This window comes from Tupaia chinensis, unplaced genomic scaffold, assembly GCF_000334495.1.
Source record: "Tupaia chinensis unplaced genomic scaffold, TupChi_1.0 Scaffold000549_1, whole genome shotgun sequence".
Taxonomy (NCBI): domain Eukaryota; kingdom Metazoa; phylum Chordata; class Mammalia; order Scandentia; family Tupaiidae; genus Tupaia; species Tupaia belangeri.
Window position 1 is genome coordinate 2,205,084 of NW_006160061.1, and position 15,410 is coordinate 2,220,493.

Here is a 15,410-nt window from a genome sequence, read left to right on the forward strand (position 1 = left end):
CCCAGACACCTAGGGAGGTCTCTGGACATGAACTCAGAACCTTCCTGTGTGAGTCAGCTCACAGAGTGTTGTGTTTTCCTGCTCTGCTACCACGTGGTCTCCCCAGTCTTTGTTTCTAAGACCCAATATTCACTTCCTATATCCTCGTCACTCAAAATTCACGCAGCTTTTATGACTGGAGGACAAAACAGGCTGCCTTCTCACTCCCGGTGCTGCCTATCCCTACCCAGTGCTTAAGGACACAAGCTTTCATATGGCATATTGGAAAGTAGCGCAGAGAGGGAAAATGGTTGGGCTGATAGGACTGGATCGTTTTCAGAGTCATCTCTGCAGATTTCTTGACACTACCTGGAAGTGTAAAACTGTTGGAAAATCGTCTTTGGAATGTGCATTTCCTCACTGCCTGTTACTATCGATCATCTTCTATGTTTCAATGTGAAAAATGCCCAGCTCTTTTCCTCCCTGCCTCACTCCCTATTCCATGTTCTATCCCCAGTCCAAGCCTGTAGCATTTGCTGTGAAGACAAACGTGAGCTACTGTGGTGCCCTGGACGAGGATGTGCCTGTTCCAAGCACAGCCATCTCCTTTGATGCTAAGGACTTCCTGCATATTAAAGAGGTAAATGTAGGACGCACTGTGTCCCTTACCCTGCCAAAGAGCCGAAGCTGAGGATTGGCTCTGAGCCAAACTCACTGGAGAGGAGACCCAAGGAGCTGTCAGGGCAGTGATTCTTTTCTTTGCTGGGCTTTCCAAATCCATTTCTTTTCTCTGAGATTCAAAGGCCTAAGATCATTACCTGCATTATTACACATTGAAAACATTGAATTGTAGTCAGCCTTTGAAATCGCAGGATAAATTCACGGCAACCCCGTGTCCTCTGGTCTCCTTTAATCACCTTATGTGGCCACAGAGTCATACATCTGTGGCTCCAATTTAGGGAACCATGAGTTTGTGGCATGGCACCTATCCAGAAAGGATTGTTTATAAGAAACATTGTAAGTATAGCTATCTGGGCAATAGTCCAGTGAACTTTGACCCTGTGCCAACTCTAGAGTGCATAATCATTAAAGGGAAGTGTTAAAGCTAAGAAAAGGGCATAGGACCCCGAGAACCAGAAAACTACAAGGAGGACTTGAGTCCTCGCATCTTGAAAGGTGAGATAGTGACATCAAAACTTTAATTTACTAACCTAGCTGTATGAAAATTCCACTTTGTATCAGACATTGTGTGGCAGTGGGGGATCAGACATAAGGACTTCTGTTCCCATTGGTAGGGAGCTCCTGGTCTAGTGAGAGTGACAGATGCATATACAGTTCCCATGAGATAACGAGTTCATTACAGAAAAATTAAAGAGGTGTTTTGTGAGCCTGAAGGAGGAGAAGAAGGGGCCATCTGGCTCCTCATCTCTTCATGATGGAGAAACGCCACAAAGTTGTAAAGTCATATGAAGTGATGAAGCCTGAGGGACTTCAGGCTGAGGTGTGGGTGGCATTGGGTAAAAGGAATAGCCCACAAGCAGTGTAGTGTGGCTAGAGGGCATAGTAGGAGTTGTTCAGGGCAGGGATCAGGTCATAGAGGCAGAAGGCAGACTGAATAAATAAATACACCTCATAACCCTCGCAAGAAGCCTGGACTTCATCGGGCAGTGGGCTGGAAAGAAATTTGAAATAAAGAATGGACGAGACCAGCCTTGTATTTTAAAAGGACAAGGGAGCATTGACCAAGAATGAGAGGCATGTTAAGAGTCAGAATAGTGGCCGTAGCAGAGAGATGGAGACAGGGAGCCACTTGAAGAGAGATCTAAGGGACAAATAGATTTGGAGATTTCAAATGGGCTAGAGTAGTTTCTGGCTTGCTTTAAATGGGTAGATGGTGATTTTTGGCTATTAAAACAGAGAAAGCAAAGAAGGGAACAGACTTGTTGCAGGGGTGAAAGTGGTTATGGACTATTAGGTACACTGTGTCTGGGGCATTGGGAAACTCCCCCTGAAGATGCTTAAAAGTTCCTTACTCATAGGGGTCGGCAGGTGGTGTGGTGGTTAAGGTGCTGGACACTCCCACATGGCCGACTGTGGTTCGAGTACCGGACCTGGTGACTTGCTTTCTCACTTTCCCTCTCTCTCTCTCTGTGTATCTCTCTCTGGTCAAATTAAAATAAGTGAATGAATAAATAAAATTAAATAAATAATTATAAAAAAAGATCCTTACTCATATACCTGAATCCAGGTGAGAAGAATTGTAATTCACTCTTTGTAAATGATTTTGAGTTGAAAAGGCTGAGTTATAGCAATATATTGGAAGATAGCATTGAGCTGAGGGAACATTTTAAAAATTTCACTTACATTTTGCTTTATAGAATGGGAAAGACTGAAGCATGTTTTCCTTGCCGAGATGCTGGATCCAGTAAGATGTATTAGAAAGAAGAGAGAGAGTTTGTAGAGTGAGAGGCGGAGAAGGGGAGGAGATGACATCTGAAGAATGGGCCACAACAATTAGGCCGAGTCAGTAGTAAAGTCTGACCTTCCTCAACTTCCTTGTTCTGCACAGAGTTTTCCAGTGGGGCTGAGAGTTTGTTTGAGGGTGCTCTCATTGATATTCTCTATTTGTTCTGCTAGGAGGGAAGTCTTAGGCTACAATCTTACAGAAAGGACAGAATGGAGGAGGAACAATAACGTGAGACCTGAGAACAGACCAAATGGCTGACATAAACATACCACTCAATGCCACTGAATCCAGTTGCATTTAACCCTTAGTCAAAATGGCACGCAATATATACAAAATGACACGCAAAATATGTAATATGCAATGTATTTTGTACATGCAAAATATATACTCAATTTTGAAAAAGATGAACTTTGACACTCTGCATTCTAAAGTCTAGATCAAAATAATGATATCAATGACACCAAATCACTTATATATTTTTCAACATTTTAAACTATTTGATTCAAAATAGGTCAAGCCTCTGAATGTCTGCAGATGCCTCACAGTCTACATGGTGCTCTGTACCCTGAGAGAGGGTCTTCATTTGCTTGTCTGCTTAGTCATTCCTTGACTATATTATCTTGAGTACTTGGTGTGTGCTTGGTACTGGCAGATGGCATCCGACAGCTGTAAACTAAGGAGACATGGCCCTTCCTCACATGACCTTAAATTGTAGTGGGGAGACTGAACAAATACACAAATGTATATTTTCAAATTGTGAACTATCTGAGGAAAAAATGGACCCAGTGCTGTGATTTTTAAAATATAGAAATAGGAATTATGTACTTTAAGTAGAAGTGCAAAGAAAGTTTGCCTGGGAGTGTGATCTTTAAGCATTGACCCAAAGAATGTGTAGCCAGCCTTAAGAAGAGTAAGGCAAGGCTATCTAGGGACAGAAAACAGCATGTGCGAAGGCCCCAAGATAGAAGAATAGTCTGACACCACCAGTTTACTAAATAAAGGACATATGGCCAGCATCTAGTGAGCCAGAGAACAGGAGGCAGAATCTCTGTAAATGAGTAAGGAGGATACAGATCAAGTCAGATATTAAGGTTATGGTGAGACTTCAGATTTTATACTAAATGTAAGGAGAAGCCCTCAAAGCTATTCTGATTGTTGTGGAGAGAGCAGGTTGAAATGGGGTAAGTGTGGAAGCAGCGGACCATTAGAACCAGTCTGAGTAAGAGATAATGGTACTAAGCCAGCATGGTGGCAGTAAGATGGAGAGAGGTGGACAGACTGGAGATATGTCATGGGAATTCAATGAGAGTTGCTAAGGGTCCAGGTGGGAACCAAGACTGAGGGTGAAATCAAGGATGTTTTAAGAGACCAGATTTATGAACTGAACAACTGGGGTGGGAATGACTAGAATGGCAGAGGACAAATGTAGAGGAAGGTTGGAGGAGGGAGGATCCTAAGGAGATGTCTAGAGGAAGATTAGATACGAGTCTGGAGCCCAGAGGAAAGTGTTGGGTCAAAGATATAAATTGGATCTTTTGTTTCTGATGTGGCACTTAAAGCTGTAGTAATGAGCAAAGTCACTTAAGGAGAGAGTAAAGGTGGGGACAGCAAATGACATAGCCATTATTTGCCGGACTCCCACATGGCGCACTGTGTGTGAGTCCTGGACTCGGGTGGCTTGAAACTCATGCCAGGAATGTGTGCACGCATTCCCAAGATCCCAGGAAGAGAAAAAAGAAGGGATTGTGGCATGGCCATCTGCCTGATGGGTGATTTTTTTTTACTTTCCCTCTCACTGTCTCTGTCTTTCTCTCCACTGAGCACATGTGCCTAAGGCAAAAACTGCTAACAAAAAGAGAGAGAGAGAGTAAGGGAGAAGAGAGGGCATTCCAAGATCTTATCCAGAGAAATTCCATCCTGTAGAGGTGGGATATGCCAAAATATCCAACAAATATGGAAGGTTCAACAAAGGAAAAGAACCCTGAATTATAGGAGGAAAACCAAGACAGAGCTGTGTGCAGATATCAGGGAGAACAGTATATCTGGAAAGAAAGGACAGTCAGGTGTCTGGCACAGGTAAATGTTGTTGATGTGCCACCTAAGGTGCAGAGAGGAATGGATGTTGAATTAGCAACCCAGTGATGACAGTGACACCAAAAACTTGATGTATATTTTTAACATTTTAAACTCTTTGATATCAAGTTGGTATGACATCTAAATGTCTACAGATCTATCTTTGCATGGTGCCCTTGTGACCTGAGTGAGGTTCTCCATTTGTTCGTTCACTTAGTCACTCATTGAATATATAGTACTTGGGATGCTGAGTGGCAGTTAGCACCACACAGGTCATTAAGATCGTTCTGGAGTTGTGGAGATGGAAGCTAAGTGAAGTGGGATGAAGAGAGAGGAGGAACTAAGACATATATTTAGCATGTGTAGACCATGCTTTCAAGGAGGTTGACACTGTCCTTGCAGTAGTCTGAGGAGGTATGAAGTTGAGGAGGTCTTTTTTAAAGATGGGAGCCATTGGAGCACCTGTACATGCTGATATTAAGCTGAGAGAGGAAGAGAGATTGATAGGAAAGGAGAGATAAACAAAGGATTAAGTTTTTGAGAAGGCAAGAAAGGCTGGATCCACACATCTAGTGGAAGAACAAACCTCTGATAGAAAGAAAAACACCTACTCATTGTAACATGCAGGAAAAAGAGGCATTGTGGGATATTCAGTGATAGAGATGGGACACCAAGACTTTTTTGCAGGAAAACAGCGATTTTTTTTTCATGTGCTAGCACTAACTCAGTGAGTTCACATCCAAAGGCTGAACCCCAAATTTCTTGGGGCTCTTCCTTTTATTTGTTTTAGTTTCTTTGTCTCCCATATATGGTCATACATACTTTTACATACTTTTGATTGGGTAAAAGACTGCTACAAAATTATGCAGGTATGTATTGGGCTACTAGGCGGTTAGATACACAGGCATACATAGAGTTGCTAGGTTACAATCAGGGCTACAAGGTCACTAAGAGTTGCTAAGTTGCTATGGTACAGGACCACAAGGTCACCACAGGCTGCACATGTGTACTTAAATTCTAAGCATGTCCCATTATCTTTCTTTGTCCTGGAAGCCCCCCCTCCCCACTTCCCCCTTTGATGCTCAGACTCTATTAGGGTCAAAGAGCCTTATCCTACTTCAGGGGGTCTGTATTTTTACAACATTATTATGGAATGTATGGCTGCCTTACTTTTAATTGTGGCCTCACTGAGGTCAGAGATATACTTTATAACTAAGGGAACCAGGCACAGTAGGACCAGACAAGCTCCCAGAATTCATATAGTTCTAGGAAAGACAGTAGACCTTATGGTCACTGTAACATGCAGATTGGGGCAAGGCTTGTTTACATAGGTACTTATTATTGAGCTTGCATTCCCATTCCTATGAGAGATTTTTACAATTTATGGCATGCATAGGATTATAATTTGTAACTGTACACACATTAAAATCACTGATCTTGGGACCAGCAGTTGGCGTAATGGCTATGTTGTTGGACTCCCACATAGTTGACTGCGGTTTGAGTCCTGGACTTGGTGGCTTAAACTCACGCCGGGCTCATGTGCATGCATGCCCAAGATCCTCAGAGGAGAATGGAGAAGGGATTGTAGGGGTGATTTCTTGCTTCCTGTCTCTCTCTTTCTCGTGAGTGCACACGCCCTATAGCAAAAACCTCTCCAAAAAAACACTGATCTCATTGTTCTCTGAGATGTTTTCCTGACAAGAGAAATAGATGTGGTAAAGTATGGTCTTGGTGACATTTTGACCCTATTGAGTGGTGTGAAGGCACGATTCACAGGATGGAGTACCTGCATCTAAAAAGAAGGCCCAGATGAGAAGCATTCAATAATAACAAAATATCCTACCCACAAAAGAAACATAAACATTAGTAGAGCCCTTTCATCATAACTCCAGTCAGCTGGGGCAATTTTGGCCAGTCTTATGGCAAGGATCAGGACTATGGCCTCAATAATAAACAATGACAAAAGATGACAGTGCATTCCAACAACAAAACTATTACTAGAGCAAAAGTGATGTAGGTTATAGATATATTTTTTCTAGATGGTTAACTCCTCAAGTTTTTGCTGTGTGTAGATTAGTCAGCTTCTGGAGTGACTAAAGCAGGGCTGTGGCCCTCTCAGGTCTCTGGGGTCATGACTTGCTTTCTCCAGATGATCAGCTTGTGTTTTGGGGTCAGAAGTGCATTCCTAGGCTCAAGAAACTGGCTTCACTCTGCTGTGGTGAATCCAGGGGACCTGCCTCAACTACCTTTACATCTGGGCTTGTAGCCAGCTTCCCATGAGCGGGAGAGGAGTTGTCTTGTTCTTTTTAAGCTATTTTCTTATATTTGCCTAGCCAGCAGCAGGATGTACACATATTGGAGTAATATACAGCCATGTTGGTCTGCCTGAAAGGCCTTTAAATCAGAGACTAATGAGATACTGAAGATGGTCAGAAAATTTTTGAATCCCTTTTAGAGTTGAGCCTAGGTCTATTGGCCTTTGTCCCAATTTTCAGGGTTCTCCCATTGTAGGGTGAAGACTGGATGACTCTGAAAAGCCAGGTGGATATAAAAGAAGGTGTCCTGTTATAATGAGTCAAAATCGTCTCTTAATGTTTGTGGGTGTGACTCACCCATTACAAAGATACTATGTCAGGGACAGGATGTAGGAAGAGTCCTGCTATCAAATGGGCCGAAATGATCTATTAATGTTTGTGGGCATGACTCACCCTGGGCACTATGGAAGAGATTTTGGAAAATAGGAAAAAGCAGTCAGACTTCTGTCCTCAGTTCCCTCTATTGACCAAATTTCATTCCTCTAAATGCATGTGTAGGCCACAAAATTGACAGGTCCAGGGACCAGCAGTTAGCATAATGGCTATGTTGCTGGACTCCCACGTAGTCGACTGCGGTTCGCGTCCCGGACCCAGTGGCTTAAAACTCACGCCGGGCACGTGTGCGTGCATGCCCAAGAACCCGAGAGGAGAATGGAGGAGAAGAGATTGTGGCATGGCCATACCCCCAGGGGGTGATTTCTCACTTTCTGTCTCTGTCTCTCTCTGTCTGTCTGGCGAGCGCACGCGCCCTATAGCGAAAACCTCTCCAAAAAAAAAAAAAAATTGACAGGTCCAAATGGCTCATTCTTAGTAGTTAAGTCCCACAGCGGTAGGAAGACTCATTCCTAGGAGTCAAGTCTCATGGTGCTAGGAAGTCTCATTCTTAGTAGTCAAGTCCCATGGCAATAGGAAAGCTCATTCCTAGGAGTGGTCAATCAGTCATCCAATGTTATAGAATTCTACTGGCTGGGGGGGTAGAGTCCTGGGGGAGGACATGTCTGACTGGTTCAATAGTCAATTGTTTCTGGGCAGAGGAAAGAGCCAGGCCTCAAAGTTTGAAGTAGATGTATGTTATGGGCTATCTTTGATTTCTTTTTCTTCTTCCTCTTTCTGTATGTGGCATAGCATTTATAGATACTATACAATGAAAATGTACAAACAAGTATTATATTATAAACAGAGTCAGAGGGCATTAAACAGCCTAACCAACTAAAGAAACCTTTACATGTATCATCATATTCTTTGATCAGATTCACGATATGCTTTTCCTTATTATCAATAGTTACTTAAACTTTGTGGCAATTTTTATTAGATGATTTTAAAATTGAAACCAGTTCAGAGACCAGCAAATTTACGTGTTGTTTTGTTTTGTTTCCATCTGGCCAGATTGTTTCCATGGGCATAACATCCTGAAGGGGGTATAAATCAGATTCAAGAAACATCTGATCTTCAATGTGTAGCTTATCATAGGATTTGATTATAGGGAGAACACTGACCTCTCCAATGACTTTAGTGTTGCACCGTTTGTTGGTGCTAGGTAAGATCAAGGAAGTCCTATTACATGAAAAATCGTAAGATTCTACAGTCTTATTTTGTTGCCCTTCCCAAAATATTATCTTTCCCCATGTACCAGATGTTATGTTTTATGAGGGACTGACATTAGGGGCCAGGTTTGTGAGAAATCACAATTTCATGTAATTTGGGGGGGGCATCATAATTTTCCTCTCCTATTCTCATAATCAGAAGAGAAGATAGGAAGATAGGAAACCATATGCTTCTTTTAGTTAAGATTGCCCAGCAACTCCCCATAGGGAGCATTCATGTTGTTTTTGTTTTTGTTTTTCAATTGCTCTGATGCCTACCAATTGGACTACAGAGGTTTTTTGGTCATATGGTCGCTCTGATGCCTGCCAGTTGGACTACAGAGGTTTTTTGGTCATATGGTCCCTAAGGGTAAAATGTAAGAGTTTACATTTATCATCTAAAAATGTCCCTAAATTGAGGGACCTATAGATGACTCATAGACATTAAGATTGTGCTTCTGCATTGAGTAGTGTGGTCCTTGGTTTCATGGCCACTTCAGATCCCATTTGTTATATATAAAATCCTTTCATAAAATTTTCTTCATAATTCTTTATAATTCCCCCTCAGGGGACGGCAGGTGGCATGGTGGTTAAGAGCTCTGGATTCCCACATGGTCGACTACAGTTCAAGTCCTGGACCTGGCAGCTTGCTTTCTTGCTTTCTCTCTCTCTCTGTCCCTCTCTGGTCAAATTAAAATAAATCAATGAAGTTAAATAAAATAACTCTTAAAAAATAATTCCCTCTCAGACCTTCTTCAATGTAGTTCAAACTTTCTGCAACACGCTTTGTATCTTAATTATTTGAACCCTGTTTACTTTTTTTCTATTCTGGAATAATCTAGCCATTTTACTTTAGGACAAAAATTTTTATCATACAAAACTCTTCCTATATAAAAAACTTTCTTTTCTTTTAATCTTTTTTTCTTTTTACTAAATGCAACTTCATATCTACAGCTGTCTTTCCACATCTCTTTCCTACTTACTGTTTTCTTTCTACCTTGTTTGTCTTTCCTTTATAAATTATTTAATGATTTTAAGATTGATACCAGTTCAGAGTCTAGCAAATTTAGTTTGTTTGTTTTTTTTCCCAGTCTGGCCAGATTGTTTCCATGAGCATAACATCCTGAAGGAGGTATAAATCAGATTCAAGAAACATCTGAATTTATCTTGAGAACTAATTTTTACCTCCAACCAATTAGATAGGAACCATTATTTTTAAGGATCACATTTGTGTTTGTCATTTTAAGGATTACTTTAGGCTTGTCAAAACCTAGCTCTCAATTTTTGTTCAGTTGGGGGATCTGACACCTCTGGAAAGGTCATCTAACTTGTAACTTTATGTAGGACTTTACATATTTACCAACATTTTTAACTCTTAGCAATATTAGCTTTTAGTACAGACCAGTAGCTTATGAATATGTGTTTTACAAACAAACAAAAACTGTTTAACCATTTTTTTCAGTATAGAATAGAATAATCTTATTAACAGACCCAACTTCATTTTTATAAAATTTTAAAAGTCAACGGTAGACATATTTTTATAAAAATATGAAAGCCAAGAGTAGAATATTTTTTATATATTTAAAATATCTTTTAGAATTATTTATTTGGGGCCAGCAGGTGGTGTGGTGGTTAAGGGCACTGGACTCCCACATGGCCGACTATAGTTCGAGCCCCGGACGTGGTGCTTTGCTTTCTCACTTTCTCTTTCTCTCTCTCTTACTCTGTCCCTCTCTGGTCAAATTAAAAAAGAAAAGTGAAATAAAATAATTTGGAGCCAGCATGTGGCATGACAATTAAGGGTGCTGGACTCCCACATGGTTGACTGCAGTTCGGTTCAAGTGTCAGACCTGGTGGCTTGCTTTCTCATTTTCTCTCTCTCTCGAACTCTATACCTCTCTGATCAAATTAATATAAATAAATAAATGGACAAATAAAGTTAAATAAAATATTTTTATATAATTATTTAATTTAATTTAATTTATTTATTCACTTATTTTTTAATTTGACCAGAGAGAGACATAGAGAGAGAGAGAGAAAGTGAGAAAACAAGCCACCAGGTCTGGGACTCGAACTGTGGTTGGTCACGTGGGAGTGTCCAGCACCTTAACCAGCACACCACCTGCTGGTCCCATCTTTATAAAATTTTAAAAGCCAACAGTAGAAATATTTAAACTTTATGTTAATCAAAGCATGCTAGCTTACTTAAAGATGGCTCAGAGTTTATAAACCTTTGTCATTTCACTTAAGCACAGCTTTTAGATTTCAAATTATTTGAAAACTTTACCTGTAAATACCCCATTTATAAGCATTTAAATTTCTTTTAGCCCTTATGTCTTGATTACTTGTGAGGACCAAGATATCAGAGAAGGCTAGTCACCAATCTATTTTCCCTGTTTGTTGGATATCCACCATGTGACATACAACATATAACATTCATTAAACCAACCATATTAAAACAAATATAATGTTGCCTGATCAATAAGCCATAGACAAACTATATATTTGGAACTGTGAAGATCTTTACTTATTAAATCTTTTCCTTTTACCATATTTAAAGCCAGCTTATTTAGTTGTCATGTGAATTTGAAAAAGCATTTAAATTAATTTGTATGAGTGCTCTCTTTATAAAGCAAATTGAATGGAATTCCTTAAGGTCATTTGCTGTTTTTTTCCCTCCATAATGGAGATTTCTGCTTTCCCCTCCTTGAATCTGATTTTCAGCTGGGCTCTTCTGGTGCTTTCAGGCTATAGTACAAGGGGTTAAGCTGGCAACTCTGGAGTGGCTCTGGCCAGGAGCATTTCAAATGACTGAGGGTGAGGGGTTACCTCTGGAGTATGGCCAAAGCTCCAGCCTCTGCTGGCTCAGAGTGTGCTGGCAGTAGTGACTTGGGGTTGGGGGGTGGCCCCTCAGAGGGCCAGCCCACTCTGAATGAGGGCCAATTTATTTTACAGAACATGCTTGGAGTCTTCCAGGAGACAACTTAATACCATAATTTCCTGAATACTCCTGCCTGAATTTTTTTTTTTTACCGTACACTCTAATAGAGTACGCTTTCCCTAAATGACGACATTCACACATGAGAAGGGAAGCGACAAAGGTTCATCCACAGTTACATAATGTCTTCGACCCACTGCACAGCGCCTTAAGACCTTAGTGTTTTCCTTCCATTTTCATTATAGAAGTACTGAGGCCAGCTCTGGGGAAGGGATCAGTTTCCCCCATCTGCCCTGCTGAGGGCAGGTTCATTCCCAAATGAACATGTCCAGTCATCAAGTTTCTCTGATTCATCACCTAGAAGGCCATCTATTCTGCACCATTTTAAGTACTTTGTTACTAATGAAAAAGCTTAAACACAGAGAAAAGCCACAACTATGCCACATAAGCCAAATGATGAGGGAATTAATTAAGCTCATGAATTTACCAAACAACTTTCTTCCAAGTTGCTCAAAGAACTTTCATTCATATTGAGTCAGGTTCCCACTGTGCTTTAGCTGTTTCCAAGAACTAAGTTAAAACATTTTGGGAAGTTGCATTAACCATTTCAGGAAGCCTTTAAGGTCACTTGGGCACTATTGAACAAATTAGTGTTCCAGCGGGCTAACTTGATTTCAAGAAATAGCTTAGGCCCTAGGAAGATATGACTCAGAGTCTGTTTTGTCCCCACCACTATTTAAATTCCAGACCTCTGCACCAAAGATTCTAAAAGGGTCTCCTTGCCTTTTGTTAATTCCAAAATAAACAAGCCTATTATTTCAGGCCTGTTATCCTGAAATAAAAGACAGGAAGTTGGAGAAAAGTAAGACCTAGGTTGGTCAAGCCTTTATGTTAGGTCAACTCCTATTTCTTTCAGCACAATCTCTTGCTACACACCACGCATGGCTTGTGTAGGAGTTGGGTGCCTGCATAATGAAAGGCAAATCCCTACAGTATCATTTGTCTTTTGAGTGTAAAGCCATTACTCAGAATTACTTAAACTTACTCAGAACTTCATGCTGTGATGATTCAATGAAACCATCCATTCCTCCTTTACAATGCATCAGTAGCAGATATATAAATTTCACTTTCCTATCATCTAAGCAAAGCATAATTTTGTTATAAACTATATTTAGTATATTTTGCTTATATATATTGTATATTTATATATTATAGAAATGTTTTTGAGTGTATATATTTATATATATGTTTTACTTATAAAGTTAAATGTTATATAAATATATGTATTTATGAATATATATACATTTGTATAGATAAAATTTCAAAATGTAACTATATGTACATTTTGCATACATATATGCGTATATATATTTTTTTAAATCAGAGAGCTTTATATTGTTCAACACTGATAAAAACAATAAATAAAGCAAGTTTTGGAGATTATCTTTGGAAAGCCTAAACAATAGGACTGCTATCTATTTTCTAGAAGTGACCTAGCCAAACCCTTCCTTGAGGCAGGTGGTTTGGACTATATTGCTTTCTGCCTTAGTAGTCAGCAGATCTATAATTAGAAATGCAATTTTGCTAACCCATCGAATAAAGCCACATAGACAGAATCTCACCTTACATTGGTTGAAACCTTTGGGTGGACTCATTGCAGAACTTTACATGTTCTAGAACTTAATGTCATGGAACTTTATTTAAATGAAAACCCTGGAGTTTCTGATGGGGTTCAGGGCATTTAGAGATTATTTTCCAGATTCTGTATTCAATGTATAATATGCTCAGACTTTTATTTTAAAGAGATTTTTGTATTAGGGTGTGTGTCCTGGCTGAAGAGACAGAGACAGAAACAGTGAGAAGGAAAGTGAAAAAGCACCCTCCAGGGGGATTGCCATGCCTCAATCCCTTCTCCTCCTGAGATCTTGGATGTGCCCAGCATGATTTTCAAGCCATGGGGTCCAGGGCACAAACCACCATTGGCCATGTGGGAGTCCAGCAATATAACCTCTATGCTCTCTGTTGGCCCCAATATGCTCAGACTTTGTAAGAGTAGGCTTATTATCTTTGATGGTAAAATGAACCTTAATTTGCAAACTTATTCTTAAAAAATTAAGGGAGACGATATTGTGGAATGGTTACAGACAGTATTGTGGAATGATGTGGAATGTGAAAGCTTTGGACAGATGAGACTATTATCCAGAGATATCTCTCTTGCCTTCTAGAGTACCAACTGCACTGATGCATATTTACTCTGTTCCTTGAGCATTGAGTAGGGTTTCATGACAATGATCAAAGGAATCCAAAGTTTAGGATCTAAATTTTAGATCATGAGTTAGCAAACCATATCCCACCATCTTTCCTTAAGGAAAAGTTGTATTAAACTATTGCTCTGATAACTCGTTCATGTTTGCCTATGGCTCATTTCATGCTAGGACAGCAGATTCAAGTAGTTTCGATAGAAACCGTATTACCCACAAAGCCTTATATTTACTTTCTAGAGCTTACAGAAAAATGTGTGCAGACCCCTTCCTTAGTCTATGAATGCAGCCCTTTCCTTGTTACATACAATAAAGTATAATATAAATAGTCCTATGTATAGTATAATGTCATAGAAACAGTGTTTTGTTCTTCTGATCCCTTGAAGTTAACTAATGGATCATGAAGATAAGTGAATTACTATTGATAGCAGTTTTATTTCTTCATTCCAGAAATATAACAATGATTGGTGGATAGGAAGGCTGGTCAAAGAGGGCTGTGAGATTGGTTTCATCCCAAGTCCACTCAGGTTGGAAAATATACGGATTCAGCAAGAACAAAAAAGAGGACGTTTTCACGGAGGGTAAGTTTCCGTCCTTTCTATAAACTTTTTTTGGTAGGAAAATTAGGTGGTATTCTTGTAGGACATGCATATGAGTGCCCAAGATCCAACAGGCCAAACGACCGTAGGAAGGAAATTGTGGCTTGACCAGCCCCTGTGGAGGGTCCTTCTCTTTTTCTCTCTCTCTCTCCTCTTTATTCACATGTACATGTGCACAAGGTCTTTTATGATTAAAGAAATTTAAAAATACATTAAAAATTAGGTGACTTTTCCAAGTTTTTTAAATTAACTTAAAAATCTTTCTCATAAAAGATACCTTTCTGTGTATGAAGTGTTTCTGAAATTAATAGCCCAACACCTTTTGGGTTTTACATAGTTCACTATCTCTATTGTATGCTGAAACCCATCACTTCTGGAATCCACTTGAATTTTGTGGTGGAGACTGTTTTCTGTGGTCTCAGCAAACCCTTCCTGGAACCCAAGCTTTCCTCCAGAAGAGTCTCCTAGGACATCCTTTCCAAGTGAGTGTGAGCCACCTCACCTGGCCTCAAGACTTGTCTTGCTTCACTTTCAGAGACTCTCACAAGAACATAGAATGGGATGGTACCCTTAGGGTCCAGAACTAGAAGCCCTTTCTCTACCCCAGGCTTTCTGTAGCCTTCTGGTACTGAGATGGAAGACATCGTCTCACTTCCGATGAGTCGACTTTTAATGAAGTAGAAGTAGCCACGTAGGTCTCAGAGTGCAGATAGTTCCAGGATTACAAGAACGGCCTGAGAGAAGAAAAATCCAAACCCTGCTCAGCCTGCATAATGTGGTGTTACAGCCTGCACAGAAACATGGATTCCATACGTGTTACAATTTTTCGAAAGCCCTAAAATAGGAGCACTTGTTTGTCCTGACCCTTAACCTATATTTTTGTTCACCCTTCTTCTGTCTAGGGACTCTTTGTCTTTGTCCTACAGGAACTCTTCAACAGTAATAGATCACAAAAGTAGAGCGAGCCCTGGGCCAGCAGTTAGCGTAATGGCTATGTCACTGGACTCCCACGTAGTTGACTGCGGTTCGAGTCCCAGACCCGGTGGCTTAAACTCACGCCGGGCGCATGTGCGTGTGTGCCCGAGATCCCAAGAGGAGAATGGAGGAGAAGGGATTGCGGCGTGGCCACCCCCCTGGGGGGCGATTTCCTGCTTTCTGTCTCTCTGTCTCTGTCTGTCTGGCGAGCGCACATGCC

At 40.5% G+C, this 15,410-nt stretch overlaps 1 protein-coding gene across 3 annotated transcripts in view; it reads left to right on the top strand.

Annotated features, from left to right (window-relative positions):
- The window catches only part of CACNB4 (calcium voltage-gated channel auxiliary subunit beta 4), a 311,756-nt gene that overhangs the window by 252,899 nt on the left and 43,447 nt on the right, over positions 1 to 15,410 (top strand). For all 3 annotated transcript variants that reach the window (XM_006157626.3, XM_006157627.1, XM_006157628.3), the window contains 2 exons: positions 497 to 619; positions 14,067 to 14,197. In XM_006157626.3, the coding sequence (XP_006157688.1) occupies positions 497 to 619; positions 14,067 to 14,197 (254 nt within the window). The remainder of the gene's footprint in view (positions 1 to 496; positions 620 to 14,066; positions 14,198 to 15,410) is intronic.